This window comes from Cyprinodon tularosa, unplaced genomic scaffold (assembly GCF_016077235.1).
Source record: "Cyprinodon tularosa strain WSP-4 unplaced genomic scaffold, ASM1607723v1 ctg37, whole genome shotgun sequence".
Lineage (NCBI taxonomy): Eukaryota > Metazoa > Chordata > Actinopteri > Cyprinodontiformes > Cyprinodontidae > Cyprinodon > Cyprinodon tularosa.
The window spans coordinates 682,492-710,367 of NW_024039085.1; the positions used below are offsets into that span (position 1 = coordinate 682,492).

The window sequence follows — 27,876 nt, forward strand, 5'->3', positions numbered from 1 at the left end:
CTGTAATTGTCTCTGCACTGTAGGGGGACAAAGTAGTGGCGTCCACAGTGGAGCAGAGGTCACAACAGTCTGGTTAGTAAATCAGTGAAGTAGACACAGCTACCATGTGTGCTGCGGCTCTGGAAGAATACTGCGGGTCTGTCTTTTGGGTAAGTTTAACCCCCAGATTTGATGCTTAAAAGTGTAGGGATTTGCTTTTTTTTTTTTTTTTTTTTTTTTTTTTTTTTTTACCTCAAAATAAATCACATGCAGTCTTTCATTAGTTCTTTCCAGGTAATATCAGGTTGAGAAAAACCTGGCACATATTAAACATGTTATTTAAACATGTTATTTACTACTGTGTTGCCATTTTTTAAATGTATAAACTCAAATACATTTTCTTGAGCACAAGCTTAGTCAAGAGTTTTTTTAAGGCTCTTCAAATTACTGTTTCAGGTCTTTTAACATTTAAGACACCTACGGCCTAATATTCAAAGTTTCTAAAACAGAAACGGCTAAATTGTATGTGCAATTTCCTTTAGTGTGTGCAATAAGTGGGCATGTTACTGGTTATCTACAAAGATTGCTGTGCTAATGTTAAGACGTGAAAACTACTTTGGTTCTAATTATTAAAATAATCAGATTCTGAGTGCTATAGGCAGATAAGAAAGGTAAGGTTAAAAGCATCAGGGATGGAGGTATAAATGATTATTATTGAAAGAAATAATATTGAAAACAATAAAGAATATTTGTAGTGGGCCTGAAATAGGTGGCCTATCTTAAAGTGCTAAAGAAAAAAGTGATGTAATGCATTTGCACCCCTAAGCCACAGCAGACAAGCTTCTGAACATCATTTAACATGTTCACCAACTGTAGCAATCATTTCTCATCTGTAATAATAAAAGGCATTTATCTAAGGAAATAGCAAACTTCTTCTGAAAATTTTTTAAAAATAACTTAATGGGTTTATTATTGGCTCATATTATCGATGAACTGGAACTGTCCTCAGATTGGATTTCAGAAATCTGTTCACCTTATTTAAACATTAGTTTGACATTAACGTTTGTGATTTTTTTTTTTGGTAATTCTCTCATTAAATGTTATAGCTAGAATATGACTGACTTCATTTAGGAATATGTCTATGTTTATGAATAAAAAAGCAGTTACATCCAAAAATACAATTTAAATATAAACATTGTTTGAAACACCTCTTTTTTTACTAACATTAACATAACTATAATTGGCTGTAAGTCCTTGTTTCTGAAGGTGATCTTAGCATTTCTAAAATGTTGTAAAATAATTTTGATGCATGCATATATGGTTGTGTTTGAACCCCAGAATGCATCCTATTTGGACAGAGATGACCCAGATCTGCCAATCTGTGTGGAACAGACAGTTCTGGTCTGGATCCCTCTGGGGTTCATGTGGCTCTGTGCTCCATGGAACCTCATGCCTCTATGCAGAAGATCACAAGTAAATAAAAAACATTGGACTAAGCTCTACTTCTGCAAACAGGTATTGCATAATTAAAACACACTTATTATTTTAAAAAGTGATGCTTAGGTGGAAGCATTTTAACAATCAGTCTGAACTTTTCCCTCCTCTTTTCAGCTTGTGGTGATTTTGTTGTTCCTAACGGCCATTGGAGGCCTGACTGTCACGTTAGTAGAGGATTTTGGTCCAAACAGTTCAGGAAAGAAAAGTCCAGCTGTATACTACACAAACCCGGTCCTATTTGCTGTCACATGGGTAAAGTTTAGGTTTTATATTCAAATATTGATCAAATATGTCCAAGATGTGAATATTATTCATTGTTATTGTGTTTTTTATGTTTTACCTTTTAAGATCCTTCTGCTGTTGTGTCAGGAAGGATTGAGGAGAAAGGAAAGAGCAGTAGATTCTGCTTCTCTTTTCATTTTCTGGCTTCTCCTTGTTCTGTGTGACATTTTCCCTTTCCAGACCCTCCTACGGGAAGCTCTTAGGCTGGTATGAGAGTCTAAACAATAGATCAGAAAACTTTCTCTGTGTTTAAATGACACACTATTAAACAGACCATTTTTCCCCTCCCTTAAACATCTCTTCACACCCAGGGAGAGGTCAAAGATATTCCTCGTTTCTCTCTTTTCTACATTTCCTTTGGACTGGAGGTGATTGCATTCATTCTCTCTGCTGTGGCAGACATCCCTCAAGATGCAAAGGAGCTTGTAAAAAAGGTCATTTTTTATGTTATTTTTGCTTTGAAATAGTCCAATGTATACTGAAAAATAATTCTTCCTTAGTAGCTATATATATATCTTTTGTTATTTATGTTGTAGAATCCAGAGGCAGGGGCAACATTCATGAGCAGAATCACTTTCAACTGGTTCAACAGGTAAATCAACACCCACCACAAAAATAAATAAATAAATAAATAAATAAATAAATAAATAAATAAAGTGAAAAGTTGATTTTGTGCTGCAATCCAAGGCTTCTTCTTGATCTTCCAGCATGGTGGTGAAGGGCTATCAATCCCCCCTGGTTCAGGAGGACATGTGGGACCTGAATGAGGTTGACAACACCGCCTATATCGGCCAACGTTTTAATCATCACATGCAGAACGAGTTGGGTCTGGCTCGGATCCGATTACAGAATAAGTTAAAGAATAATCTGATCCAAAATCAAGAGAAAGAAGTGAAGGAGGATTCTCTAAGCGATTGCCTGGGGAAAGGTGTAAGTCAGGAGGTGCTGATGATGGTGAGGCATTTTTCTCCCCAATTAATTTTATTTTCAACATTTATTTTATTTTCAACAACAATACCGATTCTCTTTTAGGTTCACATATCTTGTTGTGTCCTTAAAGAATGTGCTTGCATATTTTACATAAGGAGGAAAAAGATAATATAAAGAAGAAGAAAAAGGAGAAAAACAAGAAGAAAATAGATTATCCAAAGTCATGGCTGGTTATCACCATTTACAAGACATTTAAATGGATTCTCTTTGAAGCTGCCTTCTTCAAACTTCTGCAGGACCTTCTGGCATTTGTTAGTCCTCAACTCCTAAAGTAAGTTAGGTTTCTAGAAGTAATGTGCAGGTGGCCTTTGATTCAAGTACCGGTAGCTAAATTGCTCTCCTAACATCCTAACTGAATAGCATCTTAATAGACTTTAGTATAGGTTTTTATATATATATATATATATACTTTGTGCGTCTTCCACTAAAACTATCTAAAGCAAACAGCTTTTCATTTTTAAAGATCACAGATGTTTCACTTTATAGTTTTTTTTTTCAGTTTTTGTAGTCTGACCTTGTGAAATTCTAAATATTGCAGGGTTTAACCATTTACTACTCATTGATTTGTTGAAATGTCAACTGATGAAAGGTCAGCTTCAGAAGAAAGTATACAGAGAAAATAGTACATTCAGTCGTATAATGTAATGATAATCATACATGATGGTTAATATTCTATTTTCTTGCTCAGGTTGATGATCTCCTTCACCAAGCAAAAATCCAGATATGCTTGGGAAGGATATTTGTATGCAGTGCTGCTGCTGGTGGTGGCTATACTGCAATCTCTGTTCTTGCAACAGTATGTTAAACGATGCTTCGTTCTGGGGATGAAAGTTCGAGCCGCACTTATGGCTGTGATTTACAAAAAGGTAACAATTATAACACAAAAACCTGCATTTGCAAAGTCTTATACTAGAGTAGTGAAGGTTTGCAAAATGAAGCCAAAGCATCATTCTTTAGATATATGTTGTAACTTTACCCTTTTATGACTTTATGTTACTTAGTTTTCAGTCATAAAGATTAGGACTGTCCGTCTTTTTCCTGTGAAAACATGTCTAATTAGCTCTGAGTTAGAATGACAGATCAAAGTTTAACCAACTTAAATCTGGGGCTGAACGATTTGCCAAAACTAAGAACAGAATTTTTTGCAACCAATATTGTGACTGGGAATTTCTGAAATCCAATCGGAGGACATTTCTAGCTAATAATTGATAATATGATCTAATAATCAATTTAGCTCATATTATCTTGTATTGATAATTAAAAAAAAACTAGAAGTGTCTCTGGGTTCAGGAAAAAGTGTGGGGGTGGCACTAGAGGGGTCAAGGGTGGTTAACAGGGCTTTTTCAATTTTGTGGAGCCTAGAGAGCTCTGCTGCCCCCTAAGGGGTGAGTGACATGAGGAAAAGGAAAAACTGTCTGCATCATAACGAAGCAGATGAATTTCTCCCACTAATGGGCTATGTGCTCAGTTAATTAGGTCCTTTTCTTTCAAGCCCTCTTTTGAGTTTTGCCTGCCCTCTGTTTTATTCTTCTAAGTTGATTTTTTCTCCCTTCTGTTTAACTGTTCTTTGATCAGTGTTCCTATGTTCCTCTGCTCTCATTCAGTCTTCTTTCTATCAGTGTCCATATCTTTTTACTCTCCTCTTCTATCAATCTGACACTATTCTAAAACAGTTACATAATATAATCACAATCCCTTCAAAAAAACATATTAGAATGTACAACATGAAAACTTACAATTTAATTGTTGAAATAAGATTTTTGTTTTACACAGCTGTCCATCCATCCATCTATTTTTTAACACGCTTATCCCAAGTGGGGTCGCAAGGGGTGCTGGTGCCTATCTCCAGCAGTAATTTGGGCGTGAGGCAGGGTACACCCTGGACAGGTCGTCAGTCCATTGCAGGGCAACACAGAGACAAACAACCATTCACACACACTCACACCTAAGGGGACTGTAGAGAAGCCAATTAACATAACAGTCATGTTTTTGGACTGTGGGAGGAAACCGGAGTACCCAGAGAGAACCCACGCATGCTCAGGGAGAACATGCATCTCCATGCAGAAAGACCCTGCGCCGGGAATCGAACCCAGAACCTTCTGGGTTTGATTCGATTCAGTGCTACCCACTGCACCACTGAGCAGCTGTTTCACATAACTATTAGAAGTTATTCGGTTATAATCCCATCATGCATATTATTATTATCATGTCACCTGATTTAACACTAAAAATGCTCATTACCACAATATTTGTAGCTACAGTTTTCCTGTTATTGCCTCTAATGTGTTTCATGAGGAACTATATCAGATATCCAAACTGAGTAGTAGAAAAGCACACCTAAACCTGGAAGTCTATGTTCATAAATCACAACCATAAATCATCAAAACAGCTTTTACCAACTCTTCTTAAAACGTCTAACTGTCCTAAAATATAAACTTATGGTCATCAATTAGTTCAAAACCATCTTTAGAAGAACTCTTGTTGATCCCTGAAGAACCACTGTGCCAGGAGTTTTCGATCATTCTGTTGCATTTTATCTGAGTCTCTTTTGCTTATGCCAGCTCCAACCCATGGTCTAATTTTTGTTGATTATCTTGGTTTATGTTACATTTTGGGCAGAGATGGGAAGTAACGAAGTACAAATACTTTGTTACTGTACTCAAGTAGATTTTTCTGATATTTTTACTTTACTACTTATTTTTATGCCGACTTTTTACTTCTACTCCTTACATTTTTACACAAATATCTGTACTTTTTACTCCTTACATTTAAAAAAATTGGCTCGTTACTTTAGTTTTGAATCATTTCAGTGGAGTTACCGTTATTATTTTTTACGTCATCAATACCAAATTCAATCTAATTGGATGGGAATCTACGTTGCATTTGACACACCACTACAAGATGAATCTACAGATTTGGCGGTATTCATTCGTGGCAAATCATTGCAGCTTGGTAGCGGTGGCGTTAGCATAGTAGTATGGACGACGAGATGATTGAAAATGAACACAACGGAGATCTAGTTCTATTGGCAGACATCCATTTAAAATGTAGGCAACGGCATGAAAAATGTGGTTTCTACTTTTACTTTTATACTTTAAGTAAATTAACAAGCCTGTACTTTGTTACCTTTACTTGAGTAAAGAAGTTTAATCAGTACTTCCACTTTTACCAGAGTATTTTTTAACACAAGTATCTGTACTTTTACTCAAGTACAGAAAGTGAGTACTTTTGCCATCTCTGATTTTGGGTCATCATTTTTAGCAAGGCAAACAAATTGAAGCCATGTTTTCGGGGACAGCTTTATCTGGGGATAGGTGGTGCAAAACGGCGACTGTCTCTGGAAATCTGGGACGTCTGGTCAACGTATATTTAAATCCTTATTAAAATTTGCTCTTTTCATAACCTTATAGGCCTAATTTATAAATAATAGTTTCAAATATTTAAGCATTTGATACCGCTATCGTGCGGTCAGCATGCATTAGCTACTTTTAAAACACAGTAAAACAGAAAACCAAAAAAATAAAAGCAGAAATCCAAAATGCTTAGCAGGATCCACGGGGGAAGGGAGAGAATTTAGAGTGCTAAAGCTTTATAGCAAGTTCTGCAGGGGGGCTCAGATGCTCTTTGAAGCGCTGTCCTTTTGGTAGTGTCATGCTTAGAAGGCAGCTAGTCTGCAAAGCGAACCTAGATCCTGTTCCACCAACGTTCAAAATGAATGTCATGGTTGTGACACAACAGATAGACAGAGAGATATAAATAGATAAAATGATTATACATTTGGATGAATATAAATGAAAAGCATAGTTTTATTCTTCTATGCACTTTTCATTTAAAGCTTTAAAATAAAAATGTTTTCCATTGCCCTCTTATCTTTCTTTGTCATCATCTTCATCTCTTTTCAAAGGCATTGGTGATGTCCAATGATAACCGTAAAGAGTCAACAGTCGGGGAAACAGTGAACCTCATGTCAGCAGATACCCAGCGCTTTAACGAAGTGACCAACTTTATCCACCTGCTGTGGTCCTGCCCTCTGCAGATCATTGTGTCCATTGTTTTCTTGTGGATGGAATTGGGACCTTCAACACTGGCGGGGCTTGCAGTAATGGTGTTGTTGGTGCCAATTAATGGACTGCTGGCTACCAAGGCCAAAAACCTTCAGGTCACTCATATTCTTGGTATTTAATATAAATGTAGCTGGTGGCTTTTTCCTCATGACATAGCCTAATGGATTATTGTGTGTAAACGTATGAGTTAAGTTTAATTCAATACTATTTGGCAGAAGCTGTAAGGTAATTAAATGTGGTAAAAGTGAATACTTTCAAGATACGCTGTAAGTAATAAGGGTTTCTATGGAACAATAGAAAAAAACTGTATGGAGTCTCTTTCTGTTTTTCCTCTGCATCCAAATCTCCCAAAAAATCTAAAGGAGATAAAGCCTATTGTAATTAGGTTCTTTGGCACCGATTCTTAGTTTAATGGTGCTATCTGTAGATGTTCAGCTTACTTCACAAATTGATTCTGATTCCAGCTTAAGTGGTATATTTGATCTGCTTTCAGACAGAAAACATGAAGTCCAAAGACAAGAGGTTGAAAATAATGAATGAATTGCTCAATGGAATCAAGGTATTCTGCTTTTATAATAATGTTTTCAGATCTGCTGTGCCCTTACTGACAGATTTAGATACTCTGGTATAGTCTATCTAGGTCCTCTTCATCCTTCATCTATTTTCAGACAATTAAACTGTTTGCATGGGAGCCATCTTTCCAGACCCAAGTTGAAGATATCAGAGGAGAAGAACTGAAGGTGATGAGGAAGTTTGCCTATCTAACATCCTTCTCAACCTTCATCTCCAACTGTGCCCCAGCTCTGGTGAGTTAGATATCTGCAAAGTGAAAAAGGCCTGTTATGGTCCATGATGTTTTTTGTTAACGTTTGCTCTCTTTTTTGGGGGGGAGTTCAGGTTTCTCTCGCTACGTTTGCTGTGTTCGTTGCTGTGAGCTCAGACAACATGCTAACTGCTGAGAAAGCCTTCACTTCAATCTCTCTATTCAACATCCTTAGAAATCCACTAAGCATGCTTCCAATGCTCATTGCTTCCATTGTGCAAGTAAATAATGTTGCAAGTGGTTCATAAGCACAAGTAAGAGTTGAAATAAAACCTTTTATAACCTTTTTTTTTTTTACACTTTAGACAATAGTATCCAAAAAGAGACTAGAGAGGTTTCTTGGAGGAGATGATCTTCGCAATGACATTGTGCGTCATGACCCTAGTTTTAGTAAGTTACTCATTATTCACTCATTAATGTGTGATGTAGGCAATAACGATCACTAAATGGTATGGGAATATGACTAGGTGATTCCTTTTAATCTGTATCTATATCTTTGTTCTGCAAGACTCTGCTGTCAGCATATGTGATGGTTCCTTTGCCTGGGAAAAAGACTCTGAGCCTCTACTTAAAAAGTATGTTGTGTTAAGTTTAAAAGCTGTTCTCATGAATTTTATAGCATATTGCCAAAAAAGGCTTGAAAGCTACTGTATATTGTGGTGCTACTTTACTTTATCTTCTTTCTTAGCGTGTCACTGGACATTAAGCCTGGTGGGCTGGTGGCTATAGTAGGAGCAGTGGGCTCAGGAAAATCCTCACTTTTGTCAGCTCTCTTGGGAGAGATGCATTGCACCAAAGGTTTCATTAACATCCAGGTAATACTTTGTTCCTGTCTTCATGTCGCACCCCAATTTCCCCATTTTTCGACAATAAAGTTTTTTTTTCCTATTCTATTACTTAAAGCTACAGTTTGTAATAATTACAGGGATATACTGTCAGAAATGTAATATATTATACATAACTATGTTATTTATCATCATCTACGAGCTCAGCCTCTTAGCCTTAATATTTGCGTTGCCTTAGAATTCGTTATTTATAATTACATAGGAGCAGGTCTCGCAGCCATGGAGGCAGACATCTTTGCACTACGGCAGCGTAGAGCCAACAAACTAGCGATTGCGAGATCGCCCATTACGCTCGAAAGTAACTACGGCAAGTTGAGAGAGATGAACTGAGACGGTACTGAACAATACTGTAGATGGCAGTAGACTAATGAAATACTATCTGTAAAATTATCTATGTAAACAAACCTCATCACTTGAGAAGGTAGGTGATGCGGACGTCGTGGAAGACATTTTGTCCCGTAACGCTCGCCGTACTGTTGGGGGGGAGAAGCGGTGGGGGGGAGATGTTCATGTTGCTGCGGTCTGCAGACTGGGCGTTAGATGTCGCTGAAAATTACACACTGTAGCTTTAAAGAGGCATTCTGGAGTTTTCTAATGATACTGCTACCCGTGGCCAAAATACAGAACTGCAGAATCTTCTACTAGTTTACTGTATAGACAAAAATAATATATGGTAAAAAAGAGGCTATTTTAAAGATTTTTAATGGTAAAAGCTTAATTTCTCTTTAAGGTGAAATAATTGTAGTTATTTTAATTGCTAATTTTCTTCCAAATAATGAATATAAATGTTGGTTGGTAGGCTACTGAAGACTGCAATGTTTTACCTGAATATCTTTCTATAATGCCTGGGTTACCTTGGGTGTCACTCAGAAAAATGATCAGGATTGGCTCATTATAAGAATACTACAAATCAAATTAATTCAATTCAATCTAATTGAACTGGTGTGCCATCTTGGCCAGGTCTCCCTCGAAAAAGAGATTTCAATCTCAAGGGACTTCCTGGTTAAATAAAGGTTAAAGAAAAAAAAAATAATAATAAAATAAAATGAATAAGGCAGACATAAAAGTTAGTTTTTTGCTACAGTCTGGTGAAAACTACAGTGGATGACAGTAGTCAGGTAAAAAGCTATGGTGGCTTTCAAGGTGGCAATCCATCTACTGCTATAAGTGGAAATAAATTGGCAGGTAGTAAACTGCTCACATAGGAAAGGCAATAGCAATGTATTAGTCTACCTATTATGGAAGAACTATGAGATTACAGGCTGTAGTACGACACTTTAATTAGTGATTGACCTAAGAGTGTACAGACCAACAAATGTTGGTTACTTAATCCAAAAGAAAGGTAAATTATTAAGCACATGCAATACACAACATTTACAATAAATATCCATTTCCATAATACATGGATAATTTGGCAAAATCTTTCTGAGATGTTTACAGAACTCCATCTATCCATCTTCTCCTTATCCAATCTTTCCATCTTCAGCAGTCTATGGGCAAATATTAAGTTTTTTTGTTTTGATTTTTTTTTCTTTTTCCACTCAGGGCTCCCTTGCATTTGTACCACAGCAAGCCTGGATCCAAAACACCACTCTGCGTGATAACATCTTGTTTGGCTCTCCCTATGAAGAAAGGAGATTTCAGGAGGTACTGGAGGCCTGTGCTCTTGGCCCTGACCTTAAGCTGCTTCCTGCAAGAGACCTTACTGAGATTGGAGAAAAGGCAAGTTTTTAATTTTTTTTAAATTAGAATTTAAACAATGTTAGAATTGTCAGCACAGTTGTATTTTAAATGGCTGTCATATGCTGTGGATTTATTCTTAGGGTATCAACCTTTCAGGAGGTCAGAAACAGCGTGTCAGCTTGGCCAGAGCAGTTTACAGTGAGGCTGATGTTTTTCTATTAGATGACCCCCTCTCTGCTGTGGACTCTCATGTTGGAAAGCATCTGTTTGATAAAGTTATTGGACCCAACGGACTTCTTAAAAACAAGGTTAAATGTTCAATGTACTATATTTTTCTACTATATACCTCAGAAGATAAGTTGGTGTCTGAACTGTGTAACATCTCCATCATATTAATCTACCGGTAAATACCGAAGTGGTTAAGTATGCAGACTTGTTACGGAATGTACTTTTGTCTTCACAGACTCGTATCTTGGTAACACATGGTGTCAGTTTCCTTCCTTACGTAGATGAAGTTGTGGTTATGGTGAATGGACAAGTTTCCGAAGTTGGATCCTACCAGATCCTCCGTGCCTCTAAAGGAGTTTTCTCTGAATTTCTAGATGCATATGCCAAAGAGCAAAGTAATGACAGAAGTTCAGAGGAAGGTAACCACATGAATTTTCATCCTATATCAGCAATGTAAAAAATAGACAAGATAATATAAATGTTTGATCATACCCCGTCAAGAGGAACATCTTGATACAGAAGACTCTGAGCTCTGCCCTGACACAGAGGAGAGTCAGCCAGTCTTCCGTTTGGAGGATCGTGTTTCTCTTGCACTAAGGAGAGAAAACAGCATCAAACGGAATCAGAGAGGAAAAAGAAGCAGGTTTGATTCAACTTTAATGTAAAAAAGCTAAGAATGACTGTCCACACTGTAAATTATTTTAATTTGGATAATATCGGTAAGACAGAGCAACGACTATGATGGTCTCACATCTCAGTGTTGAGCCTCATTATAGTTAGCTCTTAAGACAGCAATTATGTTTAAAAACTGTGGAATTACTTGTCACAGATCCCAAGGCCTTGACAAGGTTCTTGGCCCAGTTTTAAGGGGAACGCTGTTTTTTTTTACATTGGGCCCTTGATTTTACGTTATTACATCATGTTCTACTCACCCTTATGAGTTTGTATCATTTGGAACTGTTCTGAAGATATTCCTTTAGGTTATATCTAAGTAACGTCTTCCTATGGGCAAACAATATGAAGGCACAAACTAAACTGTTCATAATTTATAATTTATGGTACTCCAGCATTCATAACATGTGGGTGAATCACTGTCCCCCAGACATCCGCAGTAATATTTTTTATATTGATATCTTTTAAAAACAAAGCGGAGTGTGTATGACTATATTTAAGTTGTTGATGGTTATGATGTTGTGTTTATTCTTCTTTCCATTTTGCAGTTTCAGATTAAGGAAAAACAGAAGTTTAAAAACACCTGAAAACACAATGAAAGGCCAGAGGCTAATTGAGAAGGAGACAATGGAAACAGGGCAGGTATAAGTGCTGTAAACCTAATTCTACTATATTTTAAGGATGTTTGTATTTGTGTATTTCTACACTAACCTCCACTGACTCCTTTTTTTAAGTTCATAATGACACCTGCCTAAACCGTTAGCAGCTAAATCTGCTTTAGTGTCCTTGTTTTATTTATAGCTTATCCAGTATGGCATAATTTATTTGTATTATTAGCAAATGTCTTGTAGATAAGTGATATATCATAAACACAGAAACCCCTAATAAGGACACAAACATAAGATAACTTAAATACTGCAAACATCAAGGATCTAGTTGGAGCTAAAAAGATGGACAAAGCGAGTCTAGCTCACTGACTAAATGCTAATTGTTTGAAAACTCAAGTATTAGGTAAAAAATAAAAATAATAATGGATTACTTTTCTGCCTCAGGTCCTGTACAACATGACATTAAGTTTCAGTCTGTCTCCATGCTTAATTAGACTGAATTCTGGATTTAATTTCAATTCAGATGCTGTCGTTTCAGAAAAGGCTTTTAATATATGCTTCAGTAACTTCGGATTAATGCAGTTCTGCAATGAAGATTATGGCAAAAATTATTTTTATTGCAAAATAAAAGGAAGTTTTTGATGGCTGTAATCACAAAGCTAATTATTTTTCACATCGGCACACATAAATATTGGTAATTATTTTAATTGGTTTAAAGGTAATAACTTCTTCATCTTGGCAAGGCAAGGCAAGGCAAGGCAAATTTATTTGTATAGCACAATTCAGTACAAAGACAATGCAAAGTGCTTTACATGATTAAAATACAGGAAGATAAAACAGAATCAAAGCAAGTAGGAAAAAATAAAAAACAAATAAAATAAAATAAAAAATGCAGAAACAAAAAAAGAATATTAAAAACAGTTGGATTAAAGAAAACATGTTTTTGTTGAACTGTTTAACTAGAACAGTCAAAGGCAATCCTAAACAAATGTGTTTTTGGTCTTGATTTAAAGGAATTCAGGCTTTCTGCACTTTTACAGTTTTCTGGAAGTTTGTTCCAGATAAGTGGAGCATAGGAACTAAATGCTGCTTCTCCATGTTTAGTTCTGGTTCTAGGTATGCAGAGCAGGCTGGAGCCAGAAGACCTGAGTGGTCTGGAGGGTTGATACACTGATAGCAAGTCTGTGATGTATTTAGGTGCTAAGCCATTCAGAGATTTATAGACTAACAGAAGTATTTTAAAGTCTATTCTCTGAGATACAGGGAGCCAGTGTAAGGACTTTAGAACTGGGGTGATGTGCTCTACTTTCTTTGTCTTAGTGAGGACACGGGCAGCAGCGTTCTGGATCAGCTGCAGCTGTCTGATCCACTTTTTAGGCAGACCTGTGAAGACACCGTTGCAGTAATCAATTTGACTAAAAATAAACGCATGGATTAGTTTTTCCAGATCATGCTGAGACATTAGTCCTTTAATCCTGGAAATGTTCTTCAGGTGATAGAAAGCCGACCTTGTAATTGTCTTTCAATGCTTTTGGAGGTTCAAGTCTGAATACAGCACTACACCTAGACTTCGGGCCTGATCAGTGGTTACTAGCTGAAGCGACTGCAGCTGTGTGCTAACTTTAGATCTCTCCTCTATTGGTCCAAAGATTATTACTTCAGTTTTGTTTTTATTCAGTTGAAGAAAATTATGGCACATCCAGGCATTGATTTCTTCTAAGCATTTCCTCAGTGCTTGAATTGGTTCATAGTCACCTGGTGACATGGTGATGTAAAGCTGTGTGTCGTCTGCATAGTTATGGTAGCTGATGTTGTTTTTTATTAACTGAGCAAGAGGGAGCATGTAGATATTGAATAGGAGGGGACCCAGAATGGACCCTTGGGGAACCCCACATGTGATTTTTGTCATCTCTGATGTAAAGTTCCCTACTGACACAAAAAAGTCCCTGTCCTTTAGGTATGATTTAAACCAGTTGAGAGCTGTACCAGAGAGGCCGACCCAGTTTTCCAGGCGCTCTAACAGGATGGAGTGATCTACAGTATCGAATGCTGCACTGAGGTCCAATAATACCAGCACTGTGGTTCTTCCGCAGTCTGTATTTATACGGATGTCATTAAACACCTTGATAAGGGCGGTCTCTGTACTGTGGTGAGCACGGAAACCTGACTGGAACACGTCAAAGCGGCTGGTCATATCTAAGAAAGTGTTTAACTGTTGAAACACTGCTTTTTCAATAATCTTACTGATAAAGGGGAGGTTTGATATGGGCCTGTAGTTCTGGAGTAGTAGTTTGTCTAAACTGTTCTTTTTCAGCAGTGGTTTGATATTTGCTGTTTTTAGGGACTGCGGGAAAACACCTGACAGAAGGGACGTGTTTATTATCTGAGTCAAATCAGATGCTATGACAGGCAAAACTTTCTTAAAGAAAGCTGTGGGTAGAACATCAAGGCAGCAGGAGGAGGAACTTAGCTGCTGAATGATTTCCTCTAAGCTTTTATAGTTTATTTGGCTGAATTGGGACATTTGGTCAAGATCAATTCCAGTTGGAGACAACTTTGGTACTGAACTTGATATGGATGTATAAACTGATCCTCTGATCTTTAGGACTTTCTCAATAAAGAAATTAGCAAATTCATTGCAGGCCCGGGTGGAGTGGAGTTCAGGAGCCACGGACACAGGAGGATTTGTTAGCTTGTCGACTTTTGATAAACATTATTTACAACCTACTTTTTGTATTTACATTTTACAGGGTTCGTACACCTTTTTCAAAGTCAAAATCAAGCACTTTTCAAGCACTTTCAAGATCCATTTTAAAAACTTTTTCCAGCACCTTACGGAACCAGTTTTGCGTGGATGACAAAATTTCTATAATCAGTTTTAATTAACTACTTACCTTTCCACATATAGTTCACCGATGATGAAGACGACGAACACGTCCCCCCCCCCCCACACGTCTCCTCGGATGATCAAATATTATCAAATATTACTCCTCTGCCATGGCGTAGTAATATAACAGACCAGAGGGTGTCGCAATTCAGTATTATCAGCCCAGCCGTAGAGTTATCAATGCTGTTTTAAGGTCTGTGCCTGGATATGAATTAAAACTTCGTTTTTTTTTTTTTTTTGTTTTTTGGAACGTGGCGAGGGGGTAGCGTGAGTTTGGCGAGGCGGCCGCCTTGCCAAGATAGTGCTGCAGGAAACACTGCAATACTAACATTACATTATCACACGGTACTTTCAGTCACTCAGTAACTTAGCCTGTGAATTCCTAGCTAGCAGTTACTAGCCTAAACAAATAGGCGCTAACGTTAACATGCACTAGGCTACTTCAGTTGGCTTACTTAAAAGTCTATGACTTACTCTTCATGTGACTCGAGAGCGCAGACTCGCCCATTGTGAAAAGCTGCACATCTTTTTTGCAGACTTTACAAGAGGCAACTCGTGGGGTTTATCCTCGTTTAATCCATTTGTATTTTTCATCTTCCAGCCAATGTTCATTGAAACGACAACCTCCCAGCATGGTGCAGTACTGGTTTCATGGTGGTGGAGTCACACATGGAAATAGACTGGCAGATCGCAGTCACACATAAGCGAGCAGGTTTCATTTTCGGGCTCTCAAACATTTTATTTCTCCATTTAATAAACACACGATTCAGTTAGATAGGTATTTGTTGCGAAAGAAATAGTTACAATTTCAAGCATTTTCAAGCATTTCATCCAAAATATAAGCACTTTTCAAACCTTAAAAACACAACGTCAAAATTCAAGCATTTTCAAGGATTTCCAGTACCCGTACGAACCCTGATTTTACTATTGTTTGATGATTAGACACAGATAAGTTTGACTAAAAACAATTAAAAAAAATCTGTGGGGAAACAATTGCTTTTATCCTAGCAATATACTGTGTACCTACAACATTTGTAAGTTTTTCCCTTGTGTCTTTTGTTTGACATTCAGGTTAAATTCTCAGTCTATCTGCAGTATGTGCGGGCCATGGGCTGGGGAAATGCTCTTTGGATCCTCCTCATCTATTTTACGCAGAGTGTTGCTTTCATTGGTCAAAACCTGTGGCTGAGTGACTGGACCAATGATGCAGTGGACTATTACAACCTGACATACCCTTCTTGGAAAAGAGACACCAGGGTGGGGGTATTTGGTGCTCTTGGAATGGCACAGGGTAACAACATTTCTTTCTATAAAATATTTAATTTAATAGATAAGATAAAGCTTCCATGGTTACAGTAACAACAAAATGCACTTTTTTTTTGCACCACACACAGCAAAAACTGCCTCCCCCTTACAATTTAGCCGGGCTTATAAATCATACTACAGACTGTCCCAATGAAACTATGGATGAAGCTCCCTATTTTTTCTATGAAATGTGAAGCAGTTTACACAACAGGAGAATAGTCATTATCCTGTCTTAACAATAGCAGCTATCACCCTCATGAAAGTGCCTTAAACTGCCCAGCAGTTGGAAAAGCAGAAACATTCAGTTTCTCCTTTTCCTTCCAGCTACCTAACCCATCCGTAATACCCTTGAAAACCAAATGCAAAAGATGGAAACTTATGACAGTGATGTAACACTTCATGCTTCCAGATAATTTATTCAATCCTTTTTAGATACAAGTGATGAACTTTCGTTCAATTATGATTCTCAAAATGTCATTACAAAATTCTTTGAATGTAAATGGATGACATGTTTGATATTTTCTTAATTTTAGGCATATGACCTAAAACCACTTAAACATCATAAGGCTCATAAACCTTCAACTGAATGTCTTTAATTAATTTCTAACCAAAATTTTACGTTTTTGCTAAATTGAAATGATTTTTCACTGTACACCTTCATATTAAACTGTTTTTAGGGTTATTTGTTTTCCTTGGTACACTGCTCTTGGCCAATGCTGCAGTCAACGCATCTCAAATTCTACATTTGCGACTACTTAACAACATCCTAAGAGTTCCCATGGTTTTTTTTGACACCACACCTGTCGGAAGAATCCTTAATCGATTTGCAAAGGTATGGTTTAATGTTTTCCTCTGTAATTCTTTTAGTATGTGATATAAAAACATATAAATCCCATTTTATTGTTAAAGGAATAGTACACCCAAAACATGATTAGCCTTCATTTTCTACTCACCCCCATGCTGAACAAAACTCTGGAGTACTTTTTTGATATCGCAAATGCATCTGGAGATCTGGGAGGCTTCTTGCTGTCTGCTGACATTCAAATAATGGAGGTCTATGGTGCCTGAGGCAGAAAGGTCCATAAAAGTCCACAAAAAACGTGTCAATATTCCTCCATACTGCTCGTCCAATGTATTCCAAGTGTCCTGAGTTGGTAGCATCCATAATTTACTTGAAACAAGGTCATTTAGAATGTTTTTAGAGCATAAACAGTGGTTTATAGGATTTCCTAAAAGCGAGCCTACGGAAACTGCGGCAGACCAAACCAGATGAAAGTGCGCATTCAGCGTCTGCTCTTGATAATGCAAGCGTAGAAGAAGAAATGTGCTGTTTACCTGTGCAAAGAAAGAAACAACGAAAGAAAAATGTCTGAGGACTTCAGTGTTGAGGAAGAGCATGAGTTCTTTGCCGAGCTGAATGCGCACTTTCATCTGGTTTGGTCTGCCGCGGTTTCCGTAGGCTCGTGAACTGGCAGGTGCACGCTTTTAGGAAATCCTATACACTACTGTTTATGCTCTAAAAACATTCTAAATGACTTCGTTTCGAGTAAATTCTGGATGCTACCCACTCAGGACACTTGGAATACATTGGACGAGCAGTATGGAGGAATATTGACACGTTTTTTGTGGACTTTTATGGACCTTTCTGTCTCGGTCACCATAGACCTCCATTATTTGAATGCCAGCAGACAGCAAGAAGCCTCCCAGATCTCCAGATGCATTTGAGATATCAAAAAAGTACTCCAGAGTGTTGTTCAGCATGGGGGTGAGTAGAAAATGAAGGCTAATCATGTTTTGGGTGTACTATTCCTATAATGTTTTCAATTTGTTGTTGGAACTGTAAAATGCAAACTTTCTTTTACTGTTCATGCAGGACATATTCACAATAGATGAGGCCATTCCAAAGCTTTTCAGCTCCTGGATCATGTGTCTTCTGGGTATACTGGGGACGCTGATTATCCTCTGTCTTTCCACTCCTTTCTTTATCGTTGTCATCATTCCTCTAGCTGTGATCTACTTCTTTGTACAGGTGAATAACCACAACATGTGTCAAAATTATGTACATTTTTAACTTAAAGGAATAGTACACCCAAAACATGATTAGCCTTCATTTTCTACTCACCCCCATGCTGAACAACACTCTGGAGTACTTTTTTGATATCTCAAATGCATCTGGAGATCTGGGAGGCTTCTTGCTGTCTGCTGACATTCAAATAATGGAGGTCTATGGTGACCGAGACAGAAAGGTCCATAAAAGTCCACAAAAACGTGTCAATATTCCTCCATACTGCTCGTCCAATGTATTCCAAGTGTCCTGAGTGGGTAGCATCCAGAATTTACTCGAAACGAAGTCATTTAGAATGTTTTTAAAGCATAAACAGTAGTGTATAGTATTTCCTGAAAGCGCGCGCCAGCGCGTTCGCGAGCCTACGGAAGCCGGCAGACCAAACCAGATGAAAGTGCGCATTCAGCGTCTGCTCTGCCAATAATGCAAGCGTAGAAGAAGAAATGTGCTGTTTACCTGTGCAAAGAAAGAAACAACGAAAGAAAAATGTCTGAGGACTTCAGTGTTGAGGAAGAGCATGAGTTCTTTGCCGAGCTGAATGCGCTGGTTTGGTCTGCCGGCTTCCGTAGGCTCGTGAACGCGCTGGCGCGCGCTTTCAGGAAATACTATACACTACTGTTTATGCTCTAAAAACATTCTAAATGACTTCGTTTCGAGTAAATTCTGGATGCTACCCACTCAGGACACTTGGAATACCTTGGACGAGCAGTATGGAGGAATATTGACACGTTTTTTGTGGACTTTTATGGACCTTTCTGTCTCGGGCACCGTAGACCTCCATTATTTGAATGTCAGCAGACAGCAAGAAGCCTCCCAGATCTCCAGATGCATTTGAGATATCAAAAAAGTACTCCAGAGTGTTGTTCAGCATGGGGGTGAGTAGAAAATGAAGCCTAATCATGTTTTGGGTGTACTATTCCTTTAAAAGAAATTACAGATACCTGTTTAAAAAAAGACTGGTAAAAGTAAAGTAGAAATTGAACTAAAAGTAAAAAAGAATTGGCTCTACAATTGTAATGAAGTGCAAATGTAAAATGAAATTTTGCCTGAAATTATGCAAAATAATCTAAGCTCTATTCTAAACAAAAAGAGCCAGATACTGTAAATGGGTGAATTTCCTTATTTTGCTTACTGTCTTGGTACATAGAACATAAAAAAATGACTTGGTTTAGTTTTGAGTTAAGCTAAAATCCAACAGTTAACCTTCATCAAGTTTCACCTTTATATTTAGATGTTGTCATTGATAGCCTAGGCCAGATGGTCCCTAGTTGGGGAAAATTTTTGATGATCTGATTTTTTTTCTCTCTGTCAATGACCAGCGATTCTACATAGCAACCTCCCGACAATTACGTCGCCTGGAGTCAATATCTCGCTCTCCTATATATGCTCACTTTGGTGAGACTGTATCGGGTTTAAGTGTAATAAGAGCCTACAACCATCAAGAGCGGTTTCTTAAACACAATGAAGTAACCATCGATGAAAACCTGAAAAGCATCTATTCAAGGATCATGTCAAACAGGTCAGTATGGAGGGGAGCCCTCATTTCTCATGTGTATCTGACTTTACTGAGGCTCAGCAAAGATGCTTATTTGGGCCCAACTTGGGCTTTTGTGAGCATCAAAGTAGGGGCCAGGATGTGCACCGTGGGTTACTTCGGGGGCCTCAGAAAATTGTATTTCCCTACACTTATTTTTATTGTGGAGTCCCTGGGTGAAGATCTTGTATCAGTAAAAAAAAAAAAGGGGAGTGTGGCAGCCATCTTGTTTCCTGTGTTAAGAGGAGGCCCACCTCCGACCCTTTTCTTTTACAGGAAATGTAGGATTAAGATATGACGTATGATTTGTTGAAACATTAAGGAAAAAAATAAGATGAAATGTAAAGATGCACTTACAAACAGAAGATGCTGTCCTGATATGAAGTGAATGTGAGTATTTTCATTATGTACCGGTATGTGATAGCTGCCTTAGTTTGTTCTTTTCTTTTTTTTTCCCTATTCTGGAAGGCTAAGGTGATTGGCCTACCGTATTTTCACGACTATAAGGCGCACTTAAACGTCTTTTTTTTTCCTCAAAATGTGCGGTGCGCCCTATGGTGCGGTGCGCCTTATGTGTGTTGTAACTGCGACTTTTGAGACCACCTCATTGAGGAGATGATGAAAGAGTGGCTGAATGTAAGGAGACCAGGTGTTTTTTTTTCCACCCCTCACCATCGCTGTTAATATGTAACTCCATGCGTGCCCATCTCACAGCTGATGTGAAAAACATGGGGAAACAAATTAACGCTGTGCTCGCTGTTCAACCGCTCGACATCGGTGTGAACCGGACCCAGCAGGTGCAGCAGAAGCAGCGAGTTTACATGCAAAGTCAATGGTTGAAGCGCGTATAGGTGCAGCAAAAGGTCCTGCAGCGCGTTTTGGTGCAGCACGTCGGGAGCGTTTAAGCATCTGACGCACCGCCAACGCGCTGCTGCTGCTCAGATGGAAAAATTGAAGTTTTGCTGCTGGACGCGCCGCATCAACCAATCAGAGAAGCTGATCTGGGAGCTGACAGTAGACAGACACAGCGCTCTGATGACATGATATTAACACAAATGAAAAAGGCTGGATGAATGAGGAGATGATGAAAGGCAGGTGTATGTGAGGAGACCAGGTGCTTTTTTCCACGCATCACCATCGCTGCGTGCCCATCTCACAGCCGATGTGAAAAAAAGATGAATCAAATGAACGCTGTGCTCGCCGTTATCCCGGGGGTCTGACAAAGGAACTTCAACCGCTTGACATCGGTGTGGAGCGGCCGTTCACAGTAAGGCTGCGAGCGGCGTGGGAGCGATGGATGACAGACTGAGACCACAGTTTCAGGATAAGTGGAAGGCAGCGCCGTGCAAGTTACGCCACCGTTTGCGGATGGATTGTAGATGGACTGTGTCTGCTGGCTCTGTTGTTCAAGCTTTCGCAAAAGCCGGCATTATTTCTGAGGAGCTGCGCTGCACGGAAAGTGACTCTGACAGCGAAGAAGGGGAAACTGGCATGTCTGATTTAGCGCAGCTGTTTTATTCAGAGGAATGCTGAGGATAACAGAGGATGATGACTTTGATGGGTTTGATTAATACTTTGTAATAAATACATGAATAAAGCACAATCATACTCAGGTTTGCTCCCGCTCTATTTTTCTACCTGAAAGCTTAATTCACCAGCAGCCTCTGAGCGCGTCTCCTCCTCTTCAGCGCGGTGGCTGGCAGGTGTTTTTTCATCTAAATAATCTAAATCTTGCAGCTATATTTGCTGTGATCAGTGGGAATAAAGTAGTTTTAATATGTTTTTAAGTGAGAAAGGCCACCTGAAAACTTCATAATTGCAGTCAGTTCATCCAGATTATCTATTTCTGTCGGAGGCGCTCAGACCCCCACATACCAGCGGTGCACCGACAGTAGAAATCCTTTTGTTCACCGCGGCTGCTGGCAGGTGTTTTTCATCTAAATAATTTTAGCTGCAGGCACCAGGATACCGGTAATAAAAGCGAACATATTCCGTCGGCAGGTTTCAGGATTTTAAGTTAATTTAGGAGTGATCACAGCGCTGTGTCATCTGCGATGTGTCTGTCTCACGGCCAGCTGCCAGGTTTGATTAATACTTTGTAATAAATACATGAATAAAGCACAGTCATACTCAGTTTTTCCCCCGCTGTATTTTTAAATACGCAGTAGAGGTATTTAAAGGTAGTAGAGGACATGTACCTGTATATAAAAAACGCACCCTATAGTCCGGTGCGCCTTATGTGTGTGTTAAATACAGAAATGGGACACATAACTGAGAGTGCGCCTTTTAGTCCGGTGCGCCTTATGGTCGTGAAAATACGGTATTTAGATTGAGAAGGCGGAGTTTGGCCTACATATAGGTGATATGCTGAATGTGGGAGTGGGAGGGCTGATAATTATTATTATTATCATAAAATATATAACTTGAAAAACTCATGGGATTATTTTGATATACAGTACTTTTCCTGTTTTCCAGTTTAGCACTGAGAATTGATGTCAAAGTGCTGAACAATAGGCCAGATTTGTTCTTAATTTGTTTTTTAATTCTCCAGCTTCCCCATTATAAAACATCAAACAGAAATGCCTTAAAATCTGTTCCCTTTCTTTGGTCATTGAATAATAATCGTGGTCCTGTCAAACCACTGGCTAGCCTATATCTACATAAATCCTCCATTGTCTCAAGAGGGAGAATTAATGCCAAAATGGCGTTATCATATGCATTGTAACCACTGGTCCACCTCTGGTCCCACAGGACATCAAATCATATATTAAAGATATAGGGGAGGATGTTCTTTTTGCAGGTGGATCATCAAAATAAATGGTCCTCCTAATTGTCAATCATTCTGGTCATTTGTTTATGTAAGGCCTTCCTACGTACTTGTCCCTTTTTTCACTTAAGGCGGCCATGCACTGTATAATTTTTTTTACCCATTTTCCGCCCGATTTTCCAGTCGTGCGAGAATTTTTTCAGTCTAACCGAATTTCAACCTCATCACGCGTCCTGCTTCATGTAGTATACAAGGGGTAACAAGTGTCTATGAGCTGATTTACCAGGAGCTCATGCATTGTGCTTGTGCAAACAACAAAATTCTTCTTCCAGATTGAAGAGTCCGACCTGGCCATTTCTTGGCACTGAGTGGGACGTGTATTTTTCGGCCATGCAGTGTGGGCAGTTAGAGTGTGTAAGAACAGTGTAAGAACATACATTGTGATCTGTGAAGTTTAAAACCCTGCAGTTTCATCGTACAGTTTGAGCTGTAGCTGAGTACAACGATGTAAAAATATTGTACAGTGTATGCCCGGTATTAATGGTGGTGAGTCTTACTTAGTGGAAACATTGCAAATCTTTCAAATAGAGCGTGCACAAGGTCAAATGCTCTCGCATACGTTTTTTTAAGTGGAGAGGGCGGGTCTTTTCAAAAATTCGTGAAAATCCTCTACTATACCTTTAAGTAATCCTGTTTAAGCTGTATTCTGTCTCCATTTGTATTTACAAATAGGTTTTGTAATCTGTTAAATAACAGGTGAGAAAATGCAAATTCTGTTTGTTCAAAAAAAAAAACAACTACCCAGATTTCATGTATGATGCAGGTCCAAACTGTAGGGAGAATTTGTTATTTTCACATGGACTATATGAGGCCTGGAGATAAAAATCTGCATTAATATGTCTTTACATTCTCTGTATTGTTTTTTTTCTCAACAGATGGATGGCCATCCGTCTGCAGTTTCTTGGAAACCTCGTGGTCTTTTTTGCTGCACTATTTGCTGTCATTTCTAGAAACACCATTGATAGTGGCCTTGTTGGTCTTTCTATATCATATGCTCTCAATGTGAGTCACTCACTCCTAATCAGAAAACAAAGAAACTGCAAGAGTAACTATATTAAGAGTAATTGTAAAGTCTTAAGTTACATTTCTGTTAACTATCATTGTTTCCAGGTTACTCTAACCCTCAACATGGTGGTGAGGATAACCTCAGAGCTGGAGACTAATATCGTATGTGTGGAGAGAGTCAGTGAATACTCTGTACAAGAGAATGAGGTCAGTTGTCCTGTATTCAGTTCTCTGCTAATAACAATAATAATATATGCACATCAGCCTCTGATAGCTGAAATAGGCCTTTTATTTTATCTAGGTAGGTTAAAGTTCTTCCTGATTTCTTTTGTAAATTTTTTCTCTTTTCTGTGCAGAAATCTGCAAGGCAATTTCCTAATTTGGTTGGTGACATATTTTAGGTGCTTAAACTGCAATTGTTAATCGAACCCTCAAAGTTCCTGAATTGGTGGAATTGATGCAAACTCCTCTTTATCAATGAATCAACAACTCCAGATGCCTGTATTTTGTCGCTTCAAGTTTTTTTTTAAATACAAGCTATACAACATTTGGAACTTGGAAGAAACATTTCTACTTTATACATTCAATCTTTTTTGCAGCACTAGTGTCTTGAGAAAGAGAGAGAGAGAGAGAGACATTGGGCAAAGGACCACAGGTCTGATTTGAACCCAGGTTGGCCACATCGACGACTAAGGCCTCTGTACATGGGTCGAGCGCGCTACCCACTGCAGCAACTGCACGCCCCTATATTTACTTTTGTGTCCAACATTATCGTACCACATAGAAAATGTAAAATTTGAAAATGCAAATTCAGTCTGTTTCCATACAGCTAGACTCCTTTTTCGGCTTTTAAGTTACCTACATGATATAAGATATTAAGCTATTAAATAGTTGTACACTGGGCTTATTGTGTATATGATCATATAGTGAGCTAGCATTAGGTAGCATTAGCTCACACAAGTGGTCTGTCTGGTATCCTGCCATTAGAAACATCCCCATGTCTTTCCTCTCTCCTACTTAACAAATGCGTTTTCTTGATGCCCACAGCTGTCTCTGCTTTGACTGAATCAGACTGAAAGCTATACAATGAACAGAAGGTCCTCCATTGCTGCTTTTTGTTTGTGTCACATACCAACACTAGGGCTCCTTGGTACTTAATTGTAATGTAAAATCACCTGGAGTAACAATGGTTGATATGAACCAAAACGAGGTGAATAGTGAGTTTTTACCAATGGGAAAGAGCTATTAGACAATGACTTGGGGCAAGACAGATATCACAGCGCAACTTGGGAACTCTGCCATGAACTTGTTCTTCTACAGGCTCCATGGGTGACTCAGCATACACCATCAGAGCAGTGGCCCGAGGCAGGAAGGATCCAGTTTGTAGACTATAAAGTCCGTTACAGACCTGAACTGGACCTGGTCCTGAAAGGGATTACCTGTGACATCGCCGGCAAAGAGAAGGTCTGTCTGTTAAGTTTTATCGATTTGGAACTGTCAAGGTATGCACGTAAAGATATTGTTTAAATAGATTTTTTGGGGGGAGTTTACTTAAAAGTTTCATCCCACTTGCTCTTCTTTTTATATGTTTGTATGTTTTATATATTCGCAAAGATAATAATAGACCTTGTAAAATATTTAAAGCTTATACATGGTTTACATTGTAGCTTACAAGCTTCTGATTGTGTTCCGAATGTTTTAGAGATGGACCTACAAACTGTATCCACAAAAACAACAACACTTTCCAATAACATTTCCTTCTCTGCTTCCAGATTGGTATAGTTGGTCGCACTGGAGCTGGAAAATCAAGCTTGACTAACTGCCTGTTTCGCATTATCGAAGCAGCTGACGGTCGTATCCTCATTGATGGTCTAGATATCTCCACAATTGGGCTGCATGATCTAAGAAAGAGGCTCACAATCATCCCACAGGTAAACATAAAAAAAAGCCAGATAAGATATCCTCTTTTGATGAGTCCACTAACTTGTCTCTCTGATTCTCTGAGGGCAGGATCCAGTCTTGTTCTCTGGAACTTTGAGGAAGAACTTGGATCCATTTGACAAATTCAGTGATGAGGACATGTGGAGAGTCCTGGAACTCTCTCATCTGAAGGATTATGTAACTGGGCTCAAGGAAGGATTGCAGCATGAGGTTGCAGAAGGAGGAGAAAACCTCAGGTGTGCAGCATTATTTCAAACAATTCTAGCAATTCAAAGATTTAGTATTTACAGAGACAATACAGTCAGATGGGTCAATAATTTCTGTTTAGGACAGCAAGTTGATTGCATCCAGTCAGTGACTTTCAAGAGTCCTGGATGAGCTTAAAGCGAGGATTTTGTAGCATTTTGTGGATGACTCTTTAGCAATCACTCACACCACACATGCATGCAGCGACAGTGAAGACAAAAACTCCCTTTCAACAGGAAGAAACCTCCAGCATTAACAGGCTCAGTGTGCGCAGCCATCTACTGATGCCAACCAGGGTTTGATGAGGAAGAAGCAGACATACAGAAAGAAGCAGTAGATAATATAAAATCCCATATAGGGTCTTCAAAACATGTAAACTTATGAATCAGAATAAGTTTCAAATCAGAAAATATTTGCATTGAATTATTTATTTAAATAATTATCTTGTGACCGTGTTGTTAATATTAGTGGGGGCTGTTCCTTTTTGTATTTTTGTCATTTTAGACTACTGTATTTTAACAGAAATGTACATAAAATGTATTTTCCCCTTACCGATGTAGTCTGTTTTTGGTTTTCTATCAAAAAAATATTCCTCTGCATTTTTGAGAAAAAAATGAAAAATGAATTTCCAACCATCAGTGACCTTAAACTCAAACTTACTGTCGCTCTGCAGCAGGAAAATGGTCTGAAACATTACAAAGTTCAAATCTGAAAAATTTTTGGATCGACCTTAAGTCCCCAGCCTAAATTCAATTCAGTTTATTTATATCGCGCCAATTCACAATTCGTCATCTCCAGGCACTTTACAGTTCAACATGAATGATGACAGTGGTTGATCCCAAAAGTAGCAAAGAAGTTATAGAGTCAGGTTGGTTTGGATGAATGGTTTCTCCTTAAAATGTATCTCTGAAACCAGCATTTGTAACAGCTAAATCACTTTTTCCAGTGTTGGACAGCGGCAGCTGCTGTGTCTGGCTCGAGCTCTGCTTAGAAAGTCTCGGATCCTGATTCTGGATGAAGCTACAGCAGCGATTGACCTGGAAACAGACAACCTGATTCAAAATACCATCAGCAAGGAGTTCTCCCAATGCACGGTGCTCACCATTGCCCACCGCCTGCACAGCATCATGGACAGCTCCAGGTGAGTCAGAGCACAACGTCTGAGATGACAAACATCTGATCCATTTACATTGTAACAGGTTATTTTGCACAGCCAGCAATGAAGCTTCTCAGAGGTTCATGATGTTAAAATATGTTTCTTTTCCTCAGGGTGATGGTCCTTGATGCTGGTCAAATTGTGGAATTTGATTCTCCAAGCAATCTGATGGAAAAACGAGGCCATTTTTACTCAATGGCAAAGGATGCTGGGATAACACATAATAACTTTACAATTTTATAACTATTTTTTCTAAGTATGTTTTTTCTTTGCTTTGTTTCAGGGCCAAAAATCATCTTTAATTTATAATTATAGCTGAAAAACTTAAACTGTATAACTTTTTTTTAATTAACTCTTCACTTTCTAGTGTTTAAATATACTTCATATTACAAAGGGGGTTGCCAGCAGGTTGAATTCTCACAGTATTTCTGCCTTCACAAACAGACAAAGATTCTGCTTCAGCTGTTTGGTGCTGACCCAAAACTGGTTGGTCAATCCTGTTGCAGTATTATGGTTTTAAGACTTATAGCTGTGACAAAAGCAAGAGCTACCGAGCCCACAGCTAAACCAAAATGCACAGAAGGATCCACCCGTAGCTGCTGCTATCACATCTGTGTCAGAGTTCATGATTTGTTAGAGTACTAATCCTGAGTCCTACACATGTCAGGTTGGGGGTCATGGTCAATTTCTAAAAATCAGATTCTTTTCTGGATTCTAAGATATGAGTAAGGCGGATCCTGGTGCTCATAGTCATAAGAGAGCGGATCTGAAAAGTCAATGACTTGATGCAATTAGCCAAGTTTCCTTATATAGAAACTTTTTAACCAATCAGACTGTATGAGTTCATTGAATTGTCTGTAATGTAATCTAAGTTTGTTAGGTTGATTGTTCATCTAAAGTGCCCTTTGGTCTGAGTGTCTGAATGCATTGATGTTTGTCTCTGTGTTAACCTGCTATGGACCTGCATTCTGTCCATGGTTTTCCATGCCTTTCTGAAGTTGTCTCATAGTCTAGGCCATTTTAGCCTGGTAGTTTGCTTAGTTTGCTTAGTGTGCAGTGAGTTTGTTCCCACTGTATTGACCTGCTGTACTTACATCAAAATTAGACCCTTTAACAAGGATTGTACCATGTGTTAATGATGCAATTAAAGTGAATGTAATTGAAAACTGTGAATAAAATGTATTCATTAACCAAATTTTTCCCATTTTAGCTGAACTCATTATGCAACTAAGATACACA

General features: G+C 38.5%; 1 protein-coding gene across 2 annotated transcripts; it reads left to right on the forward strand.

Annotated features, from left to right (window-relative positions):
* On the forward strand, positions 1–27,827 carry LOC119790760 (canalicular multispecific organic anion transporter 1-like). Of its 2 annotated transcripts, XM_038296474.1 has the most exons (32): positions 1–149; positions 1,318–1,494; positions 1,591–1,728; positions 1,825–1,965; positions 2,070–2,192; positions 2,295–2,350; positions 2,466–2,712; positions 2,844–3,019; positions 3,437–3,614; positions 6,653–6,907; positions 7,306–7,371; positions 7,481–7,618; positions 7,710–7,856; positions 7,941–8,025; positions 8,144–8,210; positions 8,324–8,450; positions 10,026–10,202; positions 10,304–10,471; positions 10,627–10,810; positions 10,893–11,034; positions 11,612–11,705; positions 15,630–15,849; positions 16,541–16,695; positions 17,737–17,892; positions 19,248–19,447; positions 23,165–23,291; positions 23,400–23,501; positions 24,615–24,758; positions 25,067–25,225; positions 25,305–25,471; positions 26,428–26,622; positions 26,751–27,827. In XM_038296474.1, exons 1-32 carry the CDS (start codon positions 105–107, stop codon positions 26,878–26,880), a joined length of 4,686 nt encoding a protein of 1,561 aa, XP_038152402.1. In that variant the 5' UTR covers positions 1–104; the 3' UTR covers positions 26,881–27,827. The 2 variants fall into 2 exon arrangements, with proteins under 2 accessions (XP_038152402.1, XP_038152403.1); XM_038296475.1 differs by lacking the exons at positions 1–149; positions 1,318–1,494; positions 1,591–1,728; ... (1 more) ...; positions 2,070–2,192; positions 2,295–2,350 and having other exon boundaries at positions 2,570–2,712; positions 2,791–3,019.
* Positions 27,828–27,876: the final 49 nt, after the last annotated feature.

What these genes read in the sequence shown, in the direction of transcription:
- LOC119790760 (XM_038296474.1), top strand. Translation starts at nt 105, where the DNA reads ATGTGTGCTGCGGCTCTGGAAGAATACTGCGGGTCTGTCTTTTGG. An exon ending in AATTGCTCAATGGAATCAAG is followed by an intron (nt 7,372 to 7,480) that starts GTATTCTGCTTT and finishes ATCTATTTTCAG; the next exon opens with ACAATTAAACTGTTTGCATG. An exon ending in AGCATCATGGACAGCTCCAG is followed by an intron (nt 26,623 to 26,750) that starts GTGAGTCAGAGC and finishes TCTTTTCCTCAG; the next exon opens with GGTGATGGTCCTTGATGCTG.